This window comes from Scyliorhinus canicula, chromosome 13 (assembly GCF_902713615.1).
Source record: "Scyliorhinus canicula chromosome 13, sScyCan1.1, whole genome shotgun sequence".
Lineage (NCBI taxonomy): Eukaryota > Metazoa > Chordata > Chondrichthyes > Carcharhiniformes > Scyliorhinidae > Scyliorhinus > Scyliorhinus canicula.
This window is the reverse complement of record NC_052158.1, coordinates 84062669-84088856: the sequence shown is the minus strand read 5'-3', so window position 1 is coordinate 84088856 and position 26188 is coordinate 84062669. Positions and strand designations below refer to the sequence as shown.

Here is a 26188-nt window from a genome sequence, read left to right as displayed (position 1 = left end):
CTCCGACAACCAAAAAGGATTCCTGCTGGCAATATGGTTTCAGGCTGTGGTACTAATTGCTGGGACAATTCTCATCCACGTAAGTGGTCCACATGTTTCCTGACAATTCTATCTTGTACATTCACTTCATCAGATAGCAGTCCTGTCTTGGTTTAGAACCAAGCTTTGTCTGCTTCCAAAACTTCTTTTTTTTTAAATTAAGAGGCAATTTAGCATGGTCAATCCGCCTACCCTGCAGATCTTTGGGTGGGGGGGGGGGGGCGAAACCCACGCAAACACGGGGAGAATGTGCAAACTCCACACGGACAGTGACCCAGAGCCGGGATCGAAACTGGGACCTCGGAGCCGTGAGGCAGCAGTGCTAACCACTGTGCCATCATGCTGCCCTTAAAACTTCTGACATACACTGGCTCATCTATTGCAAAAGACTTGTTGCTTTGCCTGAATCATGTTTTTTCTTCTGACTGCCCTCTACCCTACCTGGCAAATGCGGAAACACCAGATGTTGTCTGGTCCTAAGACGCCGGCCCATAAATAATTGTTCTGGTGGCCTTCTTGTCGGAGAATGATGGGGGTATTCTGAAAGAAGTCGAGGCATTCTGGTTTCCAGAGTCACACCTGTCTGCTTTTTAAGGCCTGCCTGAAGGCTTGGGATTCTCATTCAGCCAGTCCATCATGGACAGCACGGTAGCACAAGTGGATAGCACTGTGGCTTCACAGTGCTAGGGTCGGTTCGATGCCCCTCTGGGTCACTGTCTGTGTGGAGTCTGCACATTCTCCCTGTGTCTGAGTGGGTTTCCTCCGGGTGCTCCCGTTTCCTCCTACAGTCCAAAGACATGCAGGATAGCTGGCTTGGCCATGATGAATTGCCCTCAGTGACCAAACAAAAAGGTCAGGAGAGGTTATTGGGTCACGGGGATAGCGTGGAAGTGAGGGCTCAAGTGGGTCGGTGCACAAAGAAGCCGAATGGCCTCTTTCTGCACTGTCTTTTCTATGTTCTATTAGACGTTGAATGGCATGACACAGTCTGGACATACTTCATATCTTTCCTGGAGGTGAAATTCTGAAATGCTTAAATTTAAATTCTTCATATTTAAAATACTTAAATTTGTCAAAATTAAATATTTGTGGAAGGTATATAGGCAGAGGACAAAGTACAGCAGTCCAAGTGACATTGGCAGTGTTCAACTCTCCAACATTTACATTCATAACTTCTGAAATTAGACCCTTAGACAATATATTGATGTTATGAGCTCGTGGAAGGAAATATGCTAGCTCGGTTTTTGTTTATGCAAATTAGATTCGTTAGCTGCCAGACCAGAAAGCTGCAAGACCCTTTGTGAAATTTGGAAGATATATATGGGCCAAAAGATTGAATATACTAATATTAGACCTAATTTGAAAGCAATGGTTAAATTAATCGTGCTATCAAACGATATCTCAATGTGGATGGTTGAATGCAACTATTGTCCCAGCTTTCTGAGTCCTCTAACCTAACCATTTATGAAAAGTGCTACGGTGCAATGTATAGCAGGGGCCAATCAGATGTGATCACATCCTGTCATAAAAATAGAAAGCAGCTATTACAATTCAAACCACCTATATGTTTGTATAAGTTAAGTTGAAATCTTATATTGCCTCAAGCCCTGTGATCCTGGATAGGTTTGACAGTCAGTTTCTGTGCAAGTCATGTTAAGGATGTAAATTACTGAAGCCCACCTTCCAATGTGTACTGGTGTGTTGAAACCCAGCTGCAGGAAGAATTTCTAGCTCAAAGAAATATCATGTGGATTTATTACTTCAGAACTGCCTATTTGCTAACCTCAGTTCAAACCTTGTCAAGGCACAAGACCTTGTGAAAAACCAAGATCATATATAACTGTTTCCAGAAGTGTGTTTTCCAAGTTACAAGAATCAGCAACATTTTAAGACATTATATTATTTTTGAGACCGTTTTAAATTACTTCTCGTGTCATTTGCTGAAATCTGCAAGGCTTGCTCTTGCTCTGGTTAAATTTTGTGGTATAAAGCTTGGGATGATGGCAGATTTTCTGCATTATCGCCTGGGTAAAAAACAGGCAGACCACATTGTCCACCCTTCATAAAACAGGTCCCATTTTGGTTCTATTGTAATCAATGGGATGCTAATGAGGTGAGTTCCACAACAAGCAGGCTCCACTTGATCACCGTCTAGTCCATAAGATTGAGAATTAACTCAGATCTCTCAGATGTCCATCTTCTAAGTCAGGACAGCAGTGTACGAGGTCTTTTGAACTACCTCCAGTGGGTTTATCAGCAGCAGAAGGTATTGGTTGTTATATATTGCCCCAGGCATTGTACACTATCTGAGATGTTACAATTCATCGGACACTAGGGCTTGTTTATAGTAGCAGCCATTTGGCATGAGAAGAATACCTGAAGAGTGTTTGAATTATACTAGACGATTGTGTCAGATAGATATTAAACCAAGGCCACTTCTGGCTGATTTGTGGGTCTGGTGGAAGTTAAAGATCCCATGACGCTATTTGGAAGCAAGAGTAGAAACTGTCCCAGCAAACTTTCATTCCTTGCCAACTAAAAATAAAGATCATTCATTTATTTACTGTGGGCATTTGCTTAGGTAACAGTCAGTGCATTTCGGAGCAGTTACATGTGCAGTAATTTGTAGTAAAGTGTGATTTGCGTGCAAGTATTTTCAGCTTTATATTTCTGATTTTGGCAAAAAGTTAAACAAACAACTGCCAGAGTGGCAGATTTATTAAATTAAATGGCCTTTTCCTTTTCCTAAACTTTGCCTTGAGCCTGATTTTTTTTCTATGACCCAAATGGCATTCCGTTTCTTTCATTTGTTGCAGTGCAGAAAGCCAGGATAGTTATTTAAAAATGCAGAACTTCAATTTGAGTCTTTGAAAATCAAAGTTATCCTTTTATACATATTTATTTTATTAAAAAATAGCTTTTGGTGATAAATACAGCTGAGAATGTATTAATTCAACAAAAATTCAGTCATAGAATAATGCTGAATGGTCATGAAGGAGTACGAAGAAAATCAAGCCTCCTGTCTGATTCTATGTGTCAGCTCAGTGCTTGCATTAATATAGTTGGCTGGATTCGCCATTTGGCGGTGTCGCAATCGTGGAACATGATTGGGCGGAGAAGAAAGGTTCTGACGCCAAAACCACGGCAGACGCCGATTTGATGCCAAATCGTGATTCTCCGCCACCTCGACAGCGGCGACAATGCACGCCAGAACACACGTACTGTAAACACTGTTTGCATATCATTAGCGGGCCCGGCCCGGTATTCTTCAGAGCCTCCACAGTTCTCCTCCTCCGATGGGCCCCCAACGATGCGGTTCACTTGTGCTTTTAAAAATTGTGAAACGAGCGACTGTGGGCTGTTGAGCCGGACACTGTCCAGGCTTTCCGGGGGGGGGGGGGGGGGGGGGGGGGGGGGGGGGGGGGGGGGGTGACGGGGGAGCAGGACAAGTGGCCGGGGTGAACCCCCATGGGACTGGGACGGTGCCCAGGCCATTGCCGCGGCCACCTTGCTGCGCACCCACTAAGCTCCCACCTTAGCCCTTGGCTCTGCACAGTGACGCCATGCGTCTGGGAGCACCCTCTCCCGCACCCCAACCCCCCACCACCAATCCCTCACCCGGCCATCACCAACCAGCAGCCCACCCAGAGCAACACTCACAGTGGCCCCTATGGGGGCTGCAGTGCATACGCCTGGCGAGGACAGTGCCAGCCGATGATACCCCTGGCATCAGGAGCAGAGGTGCGGGGGTAGGATTGGGGAACATGCGGGAGCAGAATCTGCAGTGCCAACTGGGACCGCCATGTAGCCCTGTGGGTCTGGTGGGGCATGGGGCTATGCCCCATGCCAACATGTTTCGCCCCCTGCGGGCATTGGACATTGGAGTATAAATAGCAGTGTGTCCTTCCTGCTCGTCGCTGCAGCCCTGGGGTTGCCCTGAGGTTGTACAAGCGAGGGCTGCTTGAGGAGGAGGAGGAAGCTGCAGCAACAGAGCATGCAGCAGCGGAGCAAGCCCCAGAGGGACAGCTGGTACCCCGGAGGAATGGGGGAAGACAGCCGCTTCCAGTGGCCGTCAAGGTGATGGTCCCCCTGAACATTTACGCAACTTGGTCCTTCCAGGCCTCCAGGCACACAGGTGCACCCATGCTGTCACAGAGGCCCTATATGCCCTGGTGGCCCAATAAATCCACTTCAATGTGGACTAGGCCTACCAGGATGCCCAGGCAGTGGGGTTAACCACCATCACCAGGATGTCCAGATCTAGGGGGTGATCAATGGGGTTCATGTCGCCCTAATAGCATGTGCAGGTGCCTGGCTGCTTTCCACAGACCTATCCACTCAATGAACGTGCAGCTGATATGACCATCAGCAGCTCATGATTTAGTCTGTATCCGATACCCGGGCAGTTTGCATATCGCCTTCATCCTGGAACACTCGACAATTCCTGGACTCCTGACATATTCAGGACGCCCCCCGACTCGGTGGTTGGCTCCTGGGCATTAGGAGTTACTCACTGCGGTTGTGATCAGGCAGTGCTGCGGCCTCCTGAATATACGGTGGAGCTATCCACTGATGCTCCACCGCAACCTGCCGCTTCCAGTTCTGAAAGCCCGCTCTGGTCTCAACCAGGGTCTGCACGCTCGCGGCCACGGAGAACAAGGAGTGGACCATCTCCACCTGGGACTGTGCCACATCCCCCATTGTGCCACCATCTTCTGGGTTTGTGTCACATCAGACAGTGATTGTGCCATCTCCCTCTGGGACTGAGCCACCTTTCTGCGTGTCTGCGTCATGTCGGCCAGCACCTGGGCAATGCCACCGATGTTGCCAGCCATGGCTTGCTGTGACTGGGCCACTCTCAGGAGCACCACTGCAATTTCTAGGTGGCTCTGGGACATGGTCACTGTCTTGTTGAATTGAGTAATGGATGAGGGTTGTTATGCTCTTGGCGTAGCATAAGCTGCTTCCTTGATGATCACTCTGACAAAGGAAGGTTCAGACGTGGAGATAACTTCAACATATTTATTGAACTATTTACAATTCTCCTACTCAGGTTCGCCAATACTGTTAATCCTTCTGTAGCTACTCAGACTGACAAACCAGTCTGCTCTAATCCACGTGGTGGGTGTGATGTTGAATCAACCCTGTGTCTGTACTCACTGAGTGTCTCCACTGGAAAGAGGAAGATCATGTGTGCTCTGTCCTTATATATGGGTTGGTGTAACGCCCCCCTGTGGTCGTGTCACCTCTGTGTGTATCGTGAATGCCCATTTGTCTATCTTACTGACCTATTGGTTGAGTGTCTGTGTGTCATGTCTCTGATGCTCCCTCTAGTGTCTAGCCAGTCTATGTGTTCTTACATTAACCCCTTGTGTATCTACAGTGATGCATATCACCACATCCCCCTTTTTTCGTGTTACATATTTTCTGTACACTTAAAGAAAATTGAACAAAAAAAAACAGGTAAATAAGCGATGCTCTGCACAAGTTCTGAGAACAGTGATCACTAAACAATAAGTCCAAATCATATGTGTGAATCCAAAACCCATCAATTATCATGGTTGAATGTCTTTCTTGTTGGGTTGGTGAGTTGGTGATTTTGATGGTGGCATGCCCTTGTGAACGCCATCAGTGTCCCTGTGCATCAGGAACCGAGAAGTGGTCAAATCACTTTGTTATCTGATTTGGAGTCTTTTTTTCTTCTGATGCTTGTGATAGCGATGTTGGATGGCATCTGTCCTGAAAGCCATGTTGCGTGTCGGTAGTGCAGCACACGTGAATTGAGAAGATGCATCGTCCTGCCGTGGTATGTCATTGTACTGAGCTGAGCAGTAACATGGTCCCTCATTAGCAGAGTTGTACCATGTCGTACCAGTCGTAGTTCCATTGGTGTAGTCTTTGTCATGCTTGCTGTCGACGATGTTGCCTTTGGTACGCGTCGTGTCGTTGTCTTTGATATGTTTTTCATAGGTTATGATTTTGGATGATTTTGTTGCTGTGTTTGCTGCACTCAAGGACCACACTCTGTGGATAGTACGAGTCCTTCACACAGTTACTCGTGTCAGCGTGCTTTGTGGCATCTGCTGTTTCATTGAGCGTGCCGTCACTGAGTTCACGGCGCTCCCCGTCTGGAGTCAAATCCGGCTTACTTGAATCAGCTTTGGCGTTTGGTTGCTCTCCATCTGGAGTCTGGTCTGTTGCACCTGAGTCAGTGTTGGGTTGTCGATGCTCCCATCTGGAGTCATAGCAGGTTCACTGGAGTCAGCTGAGATTTCTTGATGCTCCATGTCTGGAGTCAAAACATTCAGGAATGCATTTGCTTGTGGAGAGGCTCGAGCAAATGAGGTTTGAAGTAACGTGGTGTCACCGGAGTCACCAGTAGTCTCACTGTGATCGTCAAGTGCCTCTTTACACACTAGCTGAGGTCTGTCACATTGCACATCTTGTATGGGAAGTGGGATGCTGTCGTCACTTGTCTCACATACAGTGGATAGAGCCTCAGTAGCTTCTTGTTGTTCACTTGAGCTGGGTAGACTGTCAGAGTCTTCTTCTGGTGGCTCAAACAATGTGGGTGGACCCTCATAGTCGCTTCGTTGTTTACTGGAACGTGGTAGACTGTCATAGTCATCTTGCTGTTCACTTGAGCGTGGCAGACTTGCATCGTCTGCTGCTGGTTGCTCAGAGGAGGTTGTTAGACCCTCATGGTCTTGTTCATGCAAGGACTGCGCTTTGGAGTCTTGCGTTGCTTCTATCGTGGAGGCTGTCCACAAGCTCGCTGTGGAAGCTTGTATGACTCGAGTCACTTCTTGTTCATGCAAGGATTATGGTGTGGAGCCTTGCGCTTCTTCCTGTGTGGAGGGTGGGACCCTTTGTGGTGCGTGACCACTCTCTGTGTGGAATCGGGAACCCTTAGCGGTGCGCGGACCACTGTCTGTGTGGCAACAGGCCGCTCTCTGTGGGCTTGTACCGCTCTCTGTCTCTCGGTGTCAGGCCGCAGCATAAATCTGGACTCACGTGTCGGGATGTCATATGTGCTGGGCTGAAGATCCTCAAATCCGAAGAACTCGTCATCGGGGTCTTGAATGTACAACACGTCTAGATGTGGTTCGAATTTGGTACTGGGGTAGCCTCCCAAGGTGAAAGCTTCGTCTGAGTCGTTGTCTTCCAAGACAATATCATGACGTTATGTGTCGGAGCTGGCACTGGGATCGCAATGCCCAAAGAAGAATTCAAGGTCTGAGTCATAGTCTTCAAGGACTGCATCATCTCTTTGGGCAGTGCTAACTGCTTGTTACAGAGTTCTGCGGCGGTTACTTTCAGCGACTGGTCGAATTTGAGGCATTGTGCTGTCGTTCCAGGTGAAAGAATCTTGTTTTACGGCTTTAAGAATTTTTTTTGTGTTTTTGGACATTTCCCCTTTAAGTGGGTGTGGTCCGGGGCCTCTGACACAAAGCATGTGACATCAGTCGTAGGAAGCGATTGCGCATGCACATATCGCTGTTCCTGTACTGGGGGCCTTTTTCGCAATTGCCGCGCATGCGCAAACGGACCTTCCCGTTCTGTGCAGTACCTTTACAAAGATGTCCACTGATCAGAATTGTCGTTCTTTGCTCCGGGATCTCGGCCTCGTGGTAAGTACTGGCACCTCTCTTATCGTTTTCTGTTGGTTTGATTGTGGTTTCCTCGCAGTATTTACCGAATTTGTCCAGGACTGCCTGGATGTCACTCCTGTTCTGCCCTTTGGAGAACTTGAATGTTTTAAAGATTTCTTCTGCTCTGGCACCGGCGATGGTGAGCTGAAGCTCTGTCTTTTCAGCATCGGCCACGTCTTGTAGGTCGGCTGCTACCAGGAAGATCTCAAACCTTTGCTGGAATGCCCACCAGTTTTCACGGAGATTGCTGTGGCACTTGAACCGCTGCGGAACCAGGATCTCGATCATGTTGCCTGGGTGTTGTTGCTAGTTGTCACTGTTTGCTGAGTTGTAGCTACATGGATTGAGACAGTTACTCACTGGTACCATGTCTTGTTATGCTCTTGGCGTAGCATAAGCGGCTTCCTTGATGTGCACTCTGACAAAGGAAGGTTCAGACGTGGAGATAACCTCAACACGTTTATTCAACTATTTACAATTCACCTACTGGGGTTCGCCACTACTGTTAATCCTTCTATAGCTACTCAGATTGACAAACCAGTCTGCTACAATCCACGTGGTGGGTGTGATATTGAATCAACCCTGTGTCTGTACTCACTAAGTGCCTCCAGTAGAAAGAGGAAGATCATGTGTGCTGTGTGCTTTATATATGGGTTGGTGTAATGCCCCCCTGTGGTAGTGTCACCTCTGTGTGTATCGTGAATGCCCATATGTCGTGTCCTATCTTACTGACCTATTGGTTGAGTGTCTGTGTGTCATTTCTCTGCTGCTCCCTCTAGTGTCTATCTAGTGTATGTGTACCTACATTAACCCCTTGTGTATCAACAGTGATGCATATCACCACAGTCACCTCTGAGGCGGCAGCCCTGCCCTGGGCCTCAGCCAGCACCTGCGCACAATGCCCCAAGCCTTGGACATGCATCCACCATGAACACCACCCATGTGGTGTTGGCCTGGGTGGCACGCATTGTCAGCATCACCTCCTGCTGCTGCACTCCTCCAACTGCAGGTGCTGGATGCTCACCAACAACCCCTCATGCAGTCCCTGGCTCTGCGACTACATTGCCACTATAGATGGGACTGTTTGTTGTTGAAGCTCAAGACCCATCTGGACGACAGCTAGTCCCTGGGGTCAGTCCACTCTCCGACCATCCGTCCTCCCCTTGGGTGTTCGTACCTCCACCTGCTGCACCGGATCAGCTGTGTGGTGAGCACCAGATAGTGTCCCAGGATCCTTTTCACTAACACGCCCAACCAAGGCGAGTGTCTCAGGATGGTGGGGGGTGTTGGAGATGGGTGTGACGGAAAATCACTGTCATCCTCCGCCCCTATCTCCGGGATCTCTTGAGTCTCAGAGGGAGGGAGGGAGGGAGTGCTGGTGTCCGAGCTGTTTCCAGCGTTGGTGGCCGACTCGCAGGGAGGCTCCAGCTGTGGCACTGGCTGGGGGCGGATGATGCCTGATGGACCACCCCCATCCCCAGCAGGCCCTGTGAGACACAAGACAAGATGCATGATTAGCTGGGGGTCGGAGATTTGGGTTGGGGGGAGGGGGGGGGAGAGGGAGAGGGGGGGTGAGTGTGATGTGTGGGGGGAGGGTGGTAATGTGGTGAGGATGGTGTGGGGGGGTGAGGGTGAGGGGGGTGGTTGGGGAAGGGGTTGGGACACACGTCATGGGGAACCACAACTAACCTGAGCTCCACCTCGGCGACCTCCCGTTCCTCTGGCCGCTGACCACATCCGGGGCCCTCTGCTCGGTTACAGTGAGGGGCCGCAGGTGCGGCAGTCCCCCTCCTGTCTTCTCCCGCAGCCTTCTCCTGGGGGGAGGAAACAGAAAACAACAGTGTTTGGGCAGTCCAACTCATGCACCCCTACTCTTCTTTGAGTGATGTGATGTTATCTTTAACACACTTGAGATGGTGGATAGGGTTTTTCTTTCTCATCTGAATGCCAGCAACAGTGTAGTTGGCACTACTTTGAAGTGTCAGCCTCGATTATGTGCTCTAGTCTCTGGTGTGTGGCTTGAACCAAGGAATAAGGTGCAGCTTTTGCAGCGCTCAGTTACACTCCATTGTCTGTATTTAGAATATTCTTCTGCCCCATGTGCCAAGCAGGGGCAGATTCAAATTAGTAGAGCTTATTTGTTGAAATAAAGCAGGCAGAGTATGTTTCCAAAACTTTACTTCTGCACTTTTTGTAATTCAGTTTCAGACATTGCGTTATTTGCTAATACAGCCAGTCCTCATTTTACAGTGGCCTTATTCAACATCATTTTGTTATGGCGTTGCAAATCCAATAGGTCCAGTATTCGAACTTAGCATCGGGACATTCACTTCAGCGTCGCTGTGCACTGTAGCTGACAGCATAAATGACCTGTTTAGTGACATTTTGGGGTGGCCCCTCCCACTCCCCGAGTCTCTCTCTCTCTCCCGCTCAGAGTATCTTTCGCTGACTATCCCACTCCCCACTTCCTTCCCCCACACTTCCACTCAGCCCCTCTCACCCCCTCCGTCCTGTGATGATGTGCATCACTGTAAATACACAAGGGGTTAATGTAAATACATGTCGACTAGCTAGACACTAGAGAGAGCACCAGAGACATAACACACAGATATTCAACCAATGGAACAGTTAGATAGGACACGGCCAATAGGCATTCACGATACACACAGAGGTGACACGACCAAAGGAGGGCATTACACCAACCCATATATAAAGGACACCACACAGATGATCCGCCTCTTTCCAGTGGAGACAGTCAGTGAGTAGAGACACAGGGTTGATTCAATATCACTCCCACCACATGGATTGTAGCAGACTGGTTAGTCAGTCTGGATAGCTACAGAAGGATTAACAGTAATGTCGAACCCGAGTAATAGAAGTGTAAATAGTTTAATAAACGTGTTGAAGTTATCTCCACGTCTGAACCTTCCTTTGTCAAGTGCACCACAAGGAAGCCGCTTATGCTACGCTTAGAGCGTAACAAGACACCTCCCTCCCAGTCCCCCTTTCCTGACCCCTCATTCACAGTGAAGGTTCAGGAAATGAAGAGGCAAATGGGAGATTTGGACAGGGGAAAGCAGCGAATGGGACAGGGAAGCTGGAAGTGGGAGAGAGTTGACCAATTGAAAGGTGGCAAGTGGGAGGCAAATGGAAAGGGATGGTGTATTTCTGCTTCATTTTTAAATTAATTGTATTTTAAAAGTTATTTCATTTGTGCTTATAAGAATTTAGGAATGTACGGTATTTCAATTTACAGAGTACAATGTTTTAATATTTTTCGGAGTGGAAATGTCCAACAGAACATAATTGCAGCCTTTACATACTAGTTCTAATGGGAAAAGCGGATTCACTTAAAGTTGTTTCACTTAAAATTGCACTCTTCATGAAAGCAAACACACTGTTTTTTATATTAAATTTAGGGTACCCAATTAATTTTTTCCAATTGAGGGGCAATTTGGCATGGCCAATCCACTTACCCTGCACATCTTTTGGGTTGTGGGGGCGAAACCCACGCAAGCATCGGGAAAATGTGCAAACTCCACACGAACAGTGACTCAGAGCTGGGATCAAACCTGGGACCTCGGCGCCGTAAGACGCAGTGCTAACCACTGCGCCACCGTGCTGCCCTGGCAAATACACTTTTAGGTACAGGCTTTCTATTCAGAAATAACCATCTGTTATCTGTTCAATAATTGAAAACAGAATCATAATTCCACAGAAACCATTGGCAATGGTCAAACTATCTCACAGAACCCTACAATGCAGAAGGTGGCCTTCAAGCCCATCGAGTCTGTACTGACTCTCCAAAAGACACCCCTACCTAGGTGCATGTACCCACCCTATTTCTGTAACCCCATATAGCCTTTGGATACTAAGGGGCAATTTTAGCCTGGTCAATCCACCTAACTTACACATCTTTGGACTGTGGGATGCACCTGGAGGAAACCCATGCAGACATGGGGAGAACATGCAAACTTCATCCAGTCACCCAAGGTCGAAGTCAAACCCTGGTCCCTGGTGCTGTGAGGCAGCAGTGCTAACTACTGTGTCACCGTGCCGCCTTTTCATGGGAACTGCTCTGTGTATCAACAATTCAAGTTGTTGAAGTAAGGGCTTGAGAAAATGCATTGAAAACAAGTGTTTTTCATGTAAAATATAAGATTGTTACTAATTGGCATGAAGCACTCTTCTGTTGCACACAGAAGTTTAAGTCCACGATTTTTAGGTATGGCATAAATTATCACCTTCTAACACCAATATTGTGCTGCTTGTTTATGTATAACAAGGCCGGTAGGACAGTTGCTATTGTTATGGACTAGGGTTTAGAGAACCCCAAAGTGTATCATTGAGTTCACCTGACCCACAACCTTTACTAGATTGTGGTATGGGGAGCACACGGCCCATTCTCCAGGTGTGGTACAGCAGAAATGGAAAAGTATTTTTCTTCAAGCGGCTATTGGATAGGTACATGGATTACGGCAGAATGATGGGGTATAGATTAATTTGTTCTTAATGTAGGGCAAATGTTCGGCACAACATCGTGGGCCGAAGGGCCTGTTCTGTGCTGCATTTTTCTATGTTCTATGTTCTAAAACAAAACAATGTTTATTCTATGAACTCAAGTTAACCTTTTTAAAACATACAGTGAACATCTTAGTAACCATTAATTCAAATACAACACCCAAAGAATACAACACTAAGTAATCCTTTAAGCTTTCCTTTTAACATCCATAAGACTTAAACCACCCTTTACCAGAAGCACATCAGGTTAAAGTCATTACTGTTATTAATTTTAAATCACCAGGATTGATTTACAGTCTTTAGATTACAGAGAGAGATTCATCCACCGTCTGGCTGTGACTGCAGCTATCCAGCTCTGAAAACAAAACTAAAACACACCCTGCAGCAAACAGCCTGAAACAAAAGTAAAAAGCTCACAGACTGCCCAGCTCCACACACTCTCTGACATCACTGCAGTAATAAACACCCATTTCTTAAAGGTACTCTCACTACAGATATTTATGTACACACCCATTTACAAACACCCATTTCTTAAAGATACTCTCACATGACACTATTAAGCAAGATGGAGCTCCTGCTACACTTGCATTTTATAGACATTGATTTTTCTAAAATTTATCTTTCAGGTGGTGAAATTGTAAAACCTCGATTTTCCCAGTTTTTCCATGGTAGTCTTGCTGGTTTATCTATACGTCCAGTCAAGATTGAGAGCCGGAAAGTTATCTCCTGCTTGCAGACATGCAAGGAGGGCTTAGATATTAATTCCTTGGAGAGTCTTGGCAAAGAAATCAAGGTGAGGGATTACAGTGGCTCATATCTCTGCTGATAGACAATTTTCCATTAACTACGTCACTGATCACTAAGGCTACCGTGTACAATGAATTTGATACAAATGAATGCAAATATCACTAAAAGATTAACATTACATTAATTTAATTGACAAGTAATTTATTTTTAAATTAATTTGCATTTAAAATGTATTCTTGTCTAAAATGCCAAACTTCAAAATATGCTCGCATCTGTGGTTTGAGCACCATGATCAGTTTATTTTTCCGTGCTAAATAGATTAATTCACGGAATTCATTACAACACGGAATTTATGGGTGAAATCCATTGTAAGTCCAATTTCATGGCGGTCTTTAGCAGTTTTGATCAAGCTGAGTATCCAACTTCATGATGTTCTTTTTTTGTTGTTGTAGTTTCACTTCAATCCTGCCCAGTCTGTCTTGGTTATTGAAGGAGATGACATCGACATTGTAAACCGGGCCATGCAGTTGGCAGCATACATTAACTCACGGCAGTTTCCAACGCCTGGTATTCGACACTACACAATCTCCACCAAAGTCCAGTAGGTTATCCATGTATGAATTGAAGCATTGGTTAATTTTAGTCAGGGTAAACCCAAAGAGAGTAATTCTTTCTTTCCCCACAGAAATGTAAAACATTTTTTGTTTATACCTTTGTTGAAAATAGATTGTGAAAATTATGTAGTTTACTCAATGATGAGTATGATTTTTTTTCAAATGTGTGTAAACTATCAATACCTGGGGTTCAACAGCATAAATCTCTTTCTTCAGTGTCTCAGTACTTTACTTTCATGGAAGTTGATTCACACAGTCTTATATGTGCTTAACAATGTGAGTCCCAAGGATTTAACAATGGCATCCCCATATTATTTGGACCAGATATGTCTCGTCTTTCTCACATGCATTTCTTCGATTGCTCTGATTAGTCAGATGAGACTTAATATTGTTACGGTCCGGTTAGGAGCCAACAACCTTTCATTTAAAGTAAACAAAACTTAAAATCTCAGGTACATACTAAGAGAATAAAGCCACAAGACTTTTAACAAAATATGCTTTGAGTCAGAAAAGTAAAATGATTTACAATATCTAGTTCTAATACTCTTAACATTCAGAATTAACATGAGGTGCATATGAATTAACAGGCAAACTGGTCGAATACACCACACTGCACATAATAAATTTTCTTTGTGACCTCACGGATTTCATAGAATCATAGAACTTACAGTGCAGAAGGAGGCCATTTGGCCCATCGAGTCTGCACCAGCCATCGGAAAGAGCATCATACACCCACACCACCAACCCATCCCCGTAATCCTGGAACCCCACCTCACCTTTTTTGGACACTAAGGGCAATTTAGCATGGTCTACCCACCTAACCTTCCCGTCTTTTGACTGTGGGAGGAAACCGCAGCACCCGGAGGAAACCCACGCAGACACAGGGTGAACATGCAGCCACTGCACAGACAGTGATCCAAGTGGGAATCGAACCTGGGACCCTGGAGCTGTGAAGCAACTGTGCTAACCACTGTGCCACCATGCCGCCAGGAACCGTGGGTTTCTGAGCAGCCCAACCAGATGTAAGTGTCCACCATGAGTTAAACAATCTCATGAAAACTGTTGTCTCCCAAACAAGGGATTTTCAGTTGTCGTTTTTGAAGACCTAACCTCTGGATGCCTCCCAGAAGGGGCTCTGACTCAGCCTGTCTCAATAACCGCTGATGGTTTACTCTCGTCTCCTGAGACACTGATCCGCAGGCTTCCTGAAGGCTGTACTCACCCACACAGCTTCAGCTGTTCTGCCATGCCAATCAGAACACTACTGTACCAAAGATTTACATTTGCCCCAACAGCCCTGAGCACGGAATTGCCATTTCAACTGTCCAGAGCTTCTCTCAAGCCCTCACTACCTGGAGCCCGCCGACAGCAACACTTTTGCTGCTTGCAGCCTCTTTCTTTGCTCCTCTCCCCAGCGAGTTCCTCTCAGTGGTTCATACCATCGTTTCACTTTTTAGGTCCTCTTCCTATCCTGGTATTCCCCTCGTTATGATGTCAAACTTTTGCCCCATTATCATCATTTTTATGCCACTCTGGCACACTCCCCCTGACCTGGATGGCCCGACCCTTTAGAAATTTTTTTTAGAGTACCCAATTTTCTCCCCCCCCCCCCCATTAAAGGGGCAATTTAGCGCGGCCAAGCCCCCTAACTTGCACAACTTAGGGTTGTGGGGGTAAAACCCACACAGACACGGGGAGAATGTGCAAATTCCACACAGACAGTGACCCGGGGCCGGGATCAAACCTGGGTCCTCAGCACCGGGAGGCAGTAGTGCTGAACATTGGCCCAACCTGCCGCCCGAAGGTCTGAACCATTTTAACTGAAAAAAATACTCAAACTAGAAAAGAGCATTGGGAGCCTGGCTACTTCTTACACTCTGTGCATGTGCTGGAACTCTTGGGCCTGCCACAAAATTTCCTTCACCCAAAACCAATTAATGGTAATTGTGACCTAGGCACGTATTTCTGAGCAACCCACTCATATCGGGGCAGCAGGGTAGCATGGTGGTTAGCATAAATGCTTCACAGCTCCAGGGTCCCAGGTTCGATTCCCGGCTGGGTCACTGTCTGTGTGGAGTCTGCACATGCTCCCCGTGTGTGCGTGGGTTTCCTCCGGGTGCTCCGGTTTCCTCCCACAGTCCAAAGATGTGCGGGTTAGGTGGATTGGCCATGCTAAATTGCCCGTAGAGTCCTAAAAAAAGTAAGGTTAAGGGGGGGTTGTTGGGTTACGGGTATAGGGTGGATACGTGGGTTTGAGTAGGGTGATCATGGCTCGGCACAACATTGAGGGCCGAAGGGCCTGTTCTGTGCTGTACTGTTCTATGTTCTATGTTCTATATGTCAGTGTCCACCATGAGTTACACAATCTCAATAAAACTGCTGTCTCCCTAACAAGGGATTAGAAGTTAGTCTAATATAGAAGTGAACTCCGCTGAATTCAAATGAATAGAGTTGTTGCAGCAGCAATGAGTTTGAATGAGGGGAGGCACGGTGGCATAGTGGCTAGCACTGCTGCCTCACAGCGCCAGGGACCCCGGTTCAATTCTAGCCTCGGGTGACACAAGTACACTGCTTCAGAGGTCCTGTTTGAGACTTCATTCTTGCTTACAGTTTCTGCTGTCCTGTTCATCTAACCCCTTGAGGGCTAAGTGCGAAACATCAGCTTTTCCGCATTTATTATGCACCATAACTCTGGTACGGCCGCATTTGGAGTATTGCGTACAGTTCTGGTCGCCTCATTATAGGAAGGACGTGGAAGCTTTAGAACGGGTGCAGAGGAGATTTACCAGGATGTTGCCTGGTATGGAGGGAAAATCTTATGAGGAAAGGCTGATGGACTTGAGGTTGTTTTCGTTAGAGAGAAGAAGGTTAAGAGGTGACTTAATAGAGGCATACAAAATGATCAGAGGGTTAGATAGGGTGGACAGTGAGAGCCTTCTCCCGCGGATGGAGGTGGCTAGCACGAGGGGACATAACCTTAAATTGAGGGGTAATAGATATAGGACAGACGTCAGAGGTAGGTTTTTTACGCAAAGAGTGGTGAGGCCGTGGAATGCCCTACCTGCAACAGTAGTGAACTCGCCAACATTGAGGGCATTTAAAAGTTTATTGGATAAGCATATGGATGATAAGGGCATAGTGTAGGTTAGATGGCCTTTAGTTTTTGACTTCCCATGTCGGTGCAACATCGTGGGCCGAAGGGCCTGTACTGCGCTGTATCTTTCTGTGTTCTATGTTCTATAATGACATAGCCACATTTTGGGATTTTGAGACTAAAGAGTATAAACAAAGTGCCCAATGGGGCTTGCAGTTTATTTTCTACAAAAACCCAATGAGTTTAGTCTCCACAAATCATTTTTTTTCCAATTTGTGATATATACCCCCAGCTTCATTTGGTTTATTTTTGTTTGCTAATCATTGTGACCCCGATAGAGACATAGAAGAAATTAGAATTTCCAACGAATGACTGAAAGGATCCCATGGCAATATTTCAAATTTTAAGACTTTTACTGTGACAAACTAAAAGCAATATTACCAAAACACTATTTCAGTGGGCAACCTGTACTCTAAACTGCAGAAAATATTCCTTTAATTTTTGCATTAACCAAGAGTCCCGCTGTCATGGTTTCATTATACTCTGCCCTTAACTAGACACTTCATTCTCCCGAAACCAGCCTAAATCTGTTCTCAACTGCATTTTCCTTTTCCAGCTGGATCAATTCTACTTCCCGCATTGACTTTCACGGTGAGGGATGAATTGGAGATCTCTCCCTCTAGCCAAAGACAAGCAAACCTTCCTGTTTCATTTAATCCCTCATGAACTTGGTCTCTTATTCAAAGTGCAATTTCCTACCTATATTCTGTGTGGTGAACAATAGAGATGTGCTGCCTCTAGCTCTCTGCTCTCTCTCTCTTCTCTCTCTCTCTCTGGTTCTTACACACAGAACCTATCTGTGATATGAAGTGATATTTTTATGAATACCTGCAACCCAAACCAATAATGGCTTCCTGTGGCCTTTTCCCCTCATAAACAGCCAATCTCCATGGCAGTATGAATCACATGGGCCTCGTATTCAGATAGAAATGTTAATTAACTATCCTCTGGACCCCAACTCTGTCCATTTAATTATAAGATAGAGTTGGTGAAGGTATAATCATTTACAAAAACTGATATTCCCGACACCCCCTTGGAACATGGAGACTAACAGTCCATCTACTCTCAGTACACCTTTTTTTTCACGTGTGAAGATCCTGCATCTTCTTCCCAGTAAGACAACTTTTTAACTTTTAGCAGCCAATCCACCAACTATTAGCTCAGCATTTCCTCTTTAATGTGAAGGGATATGAGTGCCTTTGAGATGACAAGATCTATTAAAACAATTGAACTTAGTTACGTTTCCCATTTTGATCACCCTGGAGATGGAAAATTTCAGAAACCTGTGAATAGAATCCAAGTTCAGCAGAACTGGAAGATCGGTTCAAATATGGAAAACTGCAGCATAATAACTTAGAAAATTGGTAAGAATTCGATCTCAAGGTACCAATTGCAAGTTCATGCAACCGTGTGTTAAAAGTGACCAACTGCCTGATTGAAAACAGGTTTTATACGTAGCTAGTGGATGTTATACTCTGTACTATTTTATTTTTCTAAAGGTGTTTCGGTGAGGACACTTGTATCAGTGTTCCAGACATCGATGCATATATTGTGGTGCTTCAGCCTGTTGAACCAAAGATTACAATTAGTGGGTTGGATCATTTCTCCAGACCAGCATCTGAATTTGAAAACAACAGAGGTGTGATACTCTTTCCAGGCCTCAGGATCATCAGCACAATCAGAAAAGGCCAACACAAAGATGGCAAAGGTTGGTTACTTTCATAATTTAAAACCAGAATTATGGTTTAAAAAAAAGAAGAGTGCCCAACAAGGTTAAATTAAGAGGAGATTAAAAAGCAGACAGAGAAATGGTGCCCAGTGAAAAATCTTGAAATATTAGATCTGGGACCTGTTCTAACTGAAGTGTATCAAAGTCTGAGTCGAGCACGTTTCGCCAGATGTTTCCTGGTGCTCGCAGCAGCGAGAAAGGCAATGCTATCAAAACGGGACTCTGTTGCAATCCAGGAAATGCCCCGTCGATTCCGCACTTCGTCCCTTTTCCTGCACTGAGGAGTTCCACTAGCCAGAACTAAGAGGAGATCGGGACGCCATTTTTAAATGGTGCTCTGATCTCTCGACACCCCCGACGTGACTTCCAGAGCCCCCAAAGCCCCAACCTCACATATAAGGGTGTTCTCGGGGTCCCCCAGCACCCCACCTTACATGGGCAGGGCAGCCGCGGGCCTGATCCCTGATGCGGGTACAGTGCCAGCCTGGCACCGCCACAGTGCCAGGCTGACAGTGCCAAGGTGCCAAAGTGGCACCAATAATACCAGGGTGCTACCCTGATTGGAGGACAATCTGATACCCTGGGAGAACCCCACTAGTGCCGCTTCACCTGGTCCCCGTTTGTGGAGGCCACTACTGAATGGCGCTCGCCTGCAGTCTCCGAGGGGAAGGGGTTAGATCCGGATAGATCAGCGAACTGCATATTAGAGTGAGACTAGCTGCTCATTCTGATATGCAGATTTGCCAAATACTGATCCTATCCACAATAGATGGGATTCAGATTACGTTGGCTTGCAAGATCCAATAAGATCTAATGAGATGCGGCGAGTGAGGTAAATCCCGGAAGGGCCCCCCCCCCCCCCCAAATGTAAAATTGTGTCCAGGTCGGGGTTGGAGTGATCCCGGAGGCAATCCCATCCAAGCAATGTTGCACGTCCCCACACTCGACCCTCCTCCCCTAAAACTGCTGAATTGGGGGAGAGTAAAATTCTGGTCTTAATTTTAAATATTCAACACAATTAAAATACTTGCTAGGAACCATAGTTGGAATGATCACTTGAAGTAACCCAATGCTATAATGCTTTGATTTGTAATTGTGCTGCATAGTTGAACCCTATGTTCTGCCGAAGTTCCTGATATCCTGATAAACTCCCAAGTTACATAAATTAACATATTTTGCATCACTTATGCAAAGAGTTTGGAGATTTTATCTTTTTGCTCATATTCTAGCCCTGATTTTAACTCTGGCAGGAATTGGATGGGTGATAGACCATCTTTACCTCAGCAGCGTGAGACTGTGTGATTTTAACTCCTTGGCATGATCTGCATGCTTTTGGCCAGTTTTCTGTCTGATACTAGGAAGTGGAAGCTGGCTAATGGGTGGGGCTGGTGGGGGGGAGAATGAAGCAGGAGGCCACAGCTTGGCACTAGAGGAATGTTCTCCGAAAGTGATGCAAGTCGATTGGTGGGGGCAGGTGGCAGTCCTGACTCGAGGGACCAAAGCTTTCCTTGTGGGGCGTGGCAAAGAATGACTGCTCCTCTAGGCTTCACAAGGAAGATGAAGGAAAATTAAAAGAGCCTTCCCAGCCTCTTCTTCCTGCTCAGTGGACATGGAGGGAAAACTACAGCTGCTTCCCTTGCTCAAGCCCAATGTTAAAGTAGCATTTGGGACCTTATAACATCAAAAGAGTGTACTGAATGGAAACTGCAGATTTCCCCAGGCATTGTTGATTTACCAACTCAGAAAAATGAGTTAGTATTGAGCTTGTTGCATTGGCATAGGACGTTGATGGATAACACCAATGAGTGTTTTTAATGGCCCGCTCACTTGGTCTTTTGACAAGCGGACAGGGTTAAAAATCACCTCTCCTTTGTGATTTTCTGTGATCTGACATTTGGTGCTAATCAGAAGGAAGTTGATTACAATGTTGTTAATGTCATTCTTGGCCGACCCTATCGGAAACATTGGATTCCTTTGCAGTGTCCGACCAACCCTTTCAGTATCATTTCAGAAGAACTATCTTGTGATATTTGTATTTTTGCAATTGGGAGTATTTGACATCCAAGGACTAGAATTTACCAAACTGTGGTGCAAAAATATATTGCGACAGCAGTTCAAATTCTCAGATTAATGACGGTTGTCACAAGAAGAACTTGTATGCAGTGGAAGTTGAATTGTATTACAAGGTCTGTTTTGACTTGTGCTGCTGATATCCCTCTTTAATTTTCTCCCAGTTGTCTCACCTCCTAGTATTTTCCTGCTACATTCTTTTACTTGTGAAAACAACACACGGAGACGTGTTTTGAAGAATAGGCAACACCAGGGCAACACGGTGGTGCAGTGGTCAGCACTAGGACTGCGGCGCTGAGGATCCGGGTTCGAATCCCAGCTCTGGGTCACTGTCCATGTGAAGTTTACACATTCTCCCCGTGTTTGCATGGGTTTCACCCCCACAACCCAAAAGATGGGGCAGCACGGTAGCATAGTGGTTAGCACAAATGCTTCACAGCTCCAGGGTCCCAGGTTCAAATCCCGGCTTGGGTCACTGTCTGTGTGGAGTCTGCACGGTCTCCCCGTGTGTGCGTGGGTTTCCTCCGGGTACTCCGGTTTCCTCCCACAGTCCAAAGATGTGCAGGTTAGGTGAATTGGCCAGGCTAAATTGCCCTCAGGCTTGGTATAGGCTTGGTACGGTGCTCATTCCAAGAGCCGGTGCAGACTCGATGGGCCGAATGGCCTCCTTCTGCACTGTAAATTCTATGAAATCTATGTACAGGTTAGGTGGATTGGCCATGCTAAATTGCCCCTTAATTGGGAAAAAAAATAATTGGATACTCAAGTTTATAAAAAAAAGAATAGGCAACACAGATTAAAAGACTAAAAGATAATTTAGAGTAGATCAACAATTAGAAATGCAATTAGCCTACGGCGCTGAGGACCTGGGTTCGAATCCCGGCCCTGGGTCACTGTCTGTGAGGAGTTTGCACATTCTCCCCGTGTCTGCGTGGGTTTCGCCCCCACAACCCAAAGATGTGCAGGTTAGGTGGATTGGCCACGTTAAATTGCCCCTTAATTGGAAAAAATAATTGGGTGCTCTAAATTTATTTAAAAAAGAAATGCAATTAGACCAATATCGTGTTGGAATACAGGCTAAAGGAAAGACTGAGGGCAATACACACCTCAGCATATTCTAAAGAAATCTCAAAACAACGTGATTTCAGGGAACAGGAATATATATCAGACTGTAGCAAGAGCATGGACTGATCAAAGGATACAAGTTCAGAGGAGATCAAGAATAGTATACGATGGAGGAATAATACAGCAGCTTGTCTTTTACCTTTTGCAAGTTTATTCTTCATGCAGCTCAGTAGTTACAAATGAACATCACCTGTCTTCAGCAATGCAATGAGCTTGACAATGTAATTTATAAAGCATGCAATTGCTGATTCATTGACAGAGCTCCCTTGTGCCATCTCAGTAGGATCAATAAAATAGCTAAAGACAAGAAAGGTTAGATGAGGGTGAGAATGTAATTGTGTATGTGATATTTTTAAAGGATAGTCTTGCAGATTGTGAAGATACAAATAAACAATAGCTTTATTGGAAAGGTTACTCTACAGGCTGTTTGGATAGACTGACCTTTGCCCGTGCCAATGGCTAATAATGTCGTCAGTACATCACGTGATCAAAATCTTAAAGTGACCTTGTTAACTAGGAACAAACAGGAATACACAACACTTTCCTCCCCCTTTACATTAGAAGTTCCTGCAATGAAACACAATATAACATTAACAATCAAAATTTACAGTATGAACAATTAATAAACACAACAATCAGTAAGTTAGATGTTTCTGAGGATGTTGATTTCTGTGTGGTTGTCGCTGAACCTCAGGCATCTGCTTTTTCGTATTGACTGCAACCACAGGTGTTTTTGGTTTAGTTTGGATATCATCCATAGTTCTCTCAACTGGAGTCAACATAGTGTTCAGAGGTTGACTTGGTGTTGTAATATCCTCAACCGTGGTTACTGTCTTCCACAGTTGTTTCTGATATTGTCAGATTCTCAGTAATGTCTTCACTTGGCACAGTTTGTTTGCGGACTTTCAGTTGACTGTCTCAGGCAAACTAGTTCTAGTTGCTAGAAGTTGATCAGCGTGTCTTCTCCACACTATATGGTCCTGAGTTTCAACTGTGTAGGAGATGATGGCAGGTATCCACTTCTCACTGGTGTTTTAGTTCCTTCCCAATGCGTTCTGGAAAACATAGGGCGGAATTCTCTGCTTCCCACGTGGCGTGGAAGAATCGCGGGAGGGGAGGGCCTCCTGACATTTTTTATGACCCCCTGGCGCCCCCAGCGATTCTCCCCACCACCCCCCCGCTCAGAAAAATCGGCGCTCGCCGTTTTTCACGGTGAACAGCGATTCTCCGAGCCTGATGGGCCCAGCGGCCGGCCCTTCACGCCCGTTTCACCTCGGCAGCGACCACACCTGGTCGCTGCATTCGTGAAACGGGTGTCAGATGCCCGTTTGGGGCATCTAGGGGCCCGATTTGGACGGGAGCACCGCGACTGTGCTCGGGAGGGGACAGGCCAGCGATCAGTACCCACCAATCGTCGGGCCAGCCTCAAAAACGGACGCACTCTTTCCCCTCCACCGCCCGGCAAGATCAAGTCGCCACGTCTTTCCGGGAGGCGGTGGAGAAAGACGGCACCGCGCATGCGCGGGTTCATGCCGTCTGCGTGCTGATGTCATCTGCGCATGCGCGGGTTGGAACCGGCAACCCGCGCATGCGCGGATGACATCAGAAAAGCGCCGTTTCTGCGTCATTTCCGGCGCGAAGAGGTTGCGGCCGGAAACAACGGGGGCCCGCTCCTAGCCCCTCGGGTGGGGGTGAATTAGGTGCGGGGAGGGGGCCTTGAGGCCGCCGTGAAGCTCGGTCGATTTCACGATGGCCATCCCAATTTTTATCGGGAGCGGAGAATACCGCCCATAGCGTTTAACCCTGTTCTTACGTTGCAAAAATTGAATTTGCTATTTTTGCTCAACAATTTCCCTTGTCTTAGGTGACTTCAGTAAATAAATCGCTGTGCATAACTGACATTTTACCATGAGTAATGCTGAAGAACTTTGGGCTGTTGAACGTGTTGTATTCCTGGATGCCATCTGCGGTTGGCTTAGTCATTTAGACAATGATCCTTGCTCAAGAGTTACCTTCAATGAATGCTTCATTGTCTGAACAAACCTTTCAGCCAGCCCATTTGTGGCAGAATGATAAGGAGCGGATGGATGTATTGGATTCCATTCTCCTTTAGATAATTTGTGAACTATTTCAAAATGAACTGTGGCTCATTGTCGCTGATGAGTTGTTCAGGGTAACAGAATCACGCCCAGCCTTTCTATTGTTCTCTCCAAGGACATAGTCTTCATTGTGGCAACCTCAGGCCACCTCATTTGCATGTCTCCTACAATGAAAAACAGTGTCCTTCGAATGGTCAGGCATAATCTTTATGAACTCTTCGCCATGGCTCTTCTGGTTCTAGAGGTGACAGGTTTTGAACCTTTACACAACGGAATACATGTCTTCTTCTCGATTTTGCTATCCAGCCCTGTCCACCAAAAATAGCAATTTCCTTAATCTTCATTATCCCATAATGACCATCATGAAGCTGGTTTAGGACACGTTGCCTTAACAATGGTGGAATGATGACCCTCATTCCCCAGAGAGACAACGGATAGTTCCAAGTATTTGGGTAACATATGGCTTCAACGCTGGGTTTGCTCCCATGATCTCACCACGAAGTACCAAGTCCATAACTTCTGACAGGAGTGGATTATTTCTGATATACCTCTTAACACTCCTGTAACCGCAGGACAAGTTATCAACTTCTTCGAAATAGAAAATATTACCACTCGGACTATTAATTCACGACTCATTCGGTCATCTAGAGAATTGGTTGTACCAAAAGAGTTGAATGTGCCCTGTCGGGAGGGATACCCCGAACCCCACGTCAGACACACACAGCACTAACCGGCAACGCCGAGCATTGTGTCCCGAGGGTCTTGGCAGCTTGGCCAAGCGTTCCCATGGAAATTTAATCCGATATTTTATCGTGTACGCATGTGCTGACAATAGCAATGCCCATCTCTGCATCCAGCTCACAGCTAGAGATTTAATACCGGTATGCAGCCCAAGTGTCATCAGTGGTCAATGATCCATTTGCAAGTAAATTTCCTTCCGTATAGGTATTGGCAAAAAAGTTTGATTCAGAAAATGATGCCTCGAGCTTCCTTCTCTATTTCGGCATAGTTCATTTCTGCTTTGTTCAAGGATCTCGATACAAACACTATTGGCTTCTCTTCACCATTAGGCGTCATGTGAGAAACCACTGCTCCCATCCCATAAAGTGATGCATTGCAAGCCAGTTGCAATGGTAACTACAGATCAAAGTAAGTCAGGATTTCTGACTTTAGTAGTGCCTTTTTAGCTTGTATGAAGGCCTTCTCGCACTGATCCATCCATTTCCATTTCCTGTTTTGATACAATAAGTTATGTAAAGGCTTGAGAATAGTTGCTAGACTAGGGACAAACTTTCCATAATAGTTTAATAAGCCCAAAAACAACCAAAGTTGATTGTCGTGTCGAGGTGCAGGTACCTCAGTTACGGTTTTTACTTTTGAAGGCCTCCTTCTTGTACAAGATGGATCCTTTTTCCTCTATTCGATTTTTTATTTGAGACACTTGGGGCGAAATTCTCCCAAAACGGGAGAAATCGTAAAACTGCCGTACGGCAGCGCGCCCCTTCCCGACGGGGGACCGATTCTGGTCCCCCGTCGGGGCTAGCAGCCCGACGTCGGAGGCTCCGACAAGTCGGGCTTAACGAAAATCGTTAAGCCCGCTTGCCGGAGTTAGCGCCGGCTGACGCGTCATATGACGTCAGCCGCGCATGCGCAGGTGGGAAGACTCCACCCGCGCTTGCGCGGGTGACGTCATCGCGTTATTGCGCGAAACCCGCGCATGCGCGGGCCGGGTTGCCCCTCAGCCGCCCCGCGTATTGATACTGCGGGGCGGCGGAAGGACAAATAGTGCGCGGGCACCGATCGCGGGCCCATGGCACCCTTGGCACGGCCGTGGTACTGCCGTGCCAATCGGTGCCATGGTTATTTTTTGCGAGTTTGTCACGACGTTTTTACGAACGGCAGGACCAGGTGTGTTTGCCGTTCGTAAAAAGGTCGTAAAGGGCTGGGACTTCGGCCCTTCTAACAGCTGAGAATCGCTGCCGGCCGTAAAAAAACGGCGGCAGCGATTCTTGTCGGGATTTCGGCGGGGGGGGGGGGGGGGGGGGGGGGAGAATAGCGGGAGGGCGTCAAAAAAGTCGGGAAGGCCCTCCCCCTATTCTCCCACCCGTCGTGGGGGGGGGGAGAATTTCGCCCTTGGTTCTTGCTTTTTATAGTTCTTGTTTGGAACGTGTTTCTTTCCCCAACATACACGTTTGATGTGCCCCTTTTTACCACAATTCCTGCATTTTGCATCTTTGCAGTCTGCTGCTGCGTGCTCAGTTTTTGGAAGGAAATTGGTGGCAATTTCAAACCTGTGTCTGTGTTCCGGTCTCAGCCACATTTCATGGATTTGAATGCTCAAACTTAATTATTGTGCATCCTTGTTGCTAACTCCATAGAGATTGCAACTTCTAAAACCTTAAGGTTTTAGTTGCCTTCTGTTAAAAGCTTTTTTTTGA

General features: G+C 46.4%; 1 protein-coding gene across 1 annotated transcript in view; it reads left to right on the top strand.

Annotated features, from left to right (window-relative positions):
* Nucleotides 1-26188, top strand: part of clstn2a (calsyntenin 2a) — a 757260-nt gene that overhangs the window by 713272 nt on the left and 17800 nt on the right. Inside the window, exons 11-13 of the mRNA XM_038815467.1 lie at nt 12839-13005; nt 13412-13560; nt 18227-18435. Of these exons, the coding sequence (XP_038671395.1) occupies nt 12839-13005; nt 13412-13560; nt 18227-18435 (525 nt within the window). The remainder of the gene's footprint in view (nt 1-12838; nt 13006-13411; nt 13561-18226; nt 18436-26188) is intronic.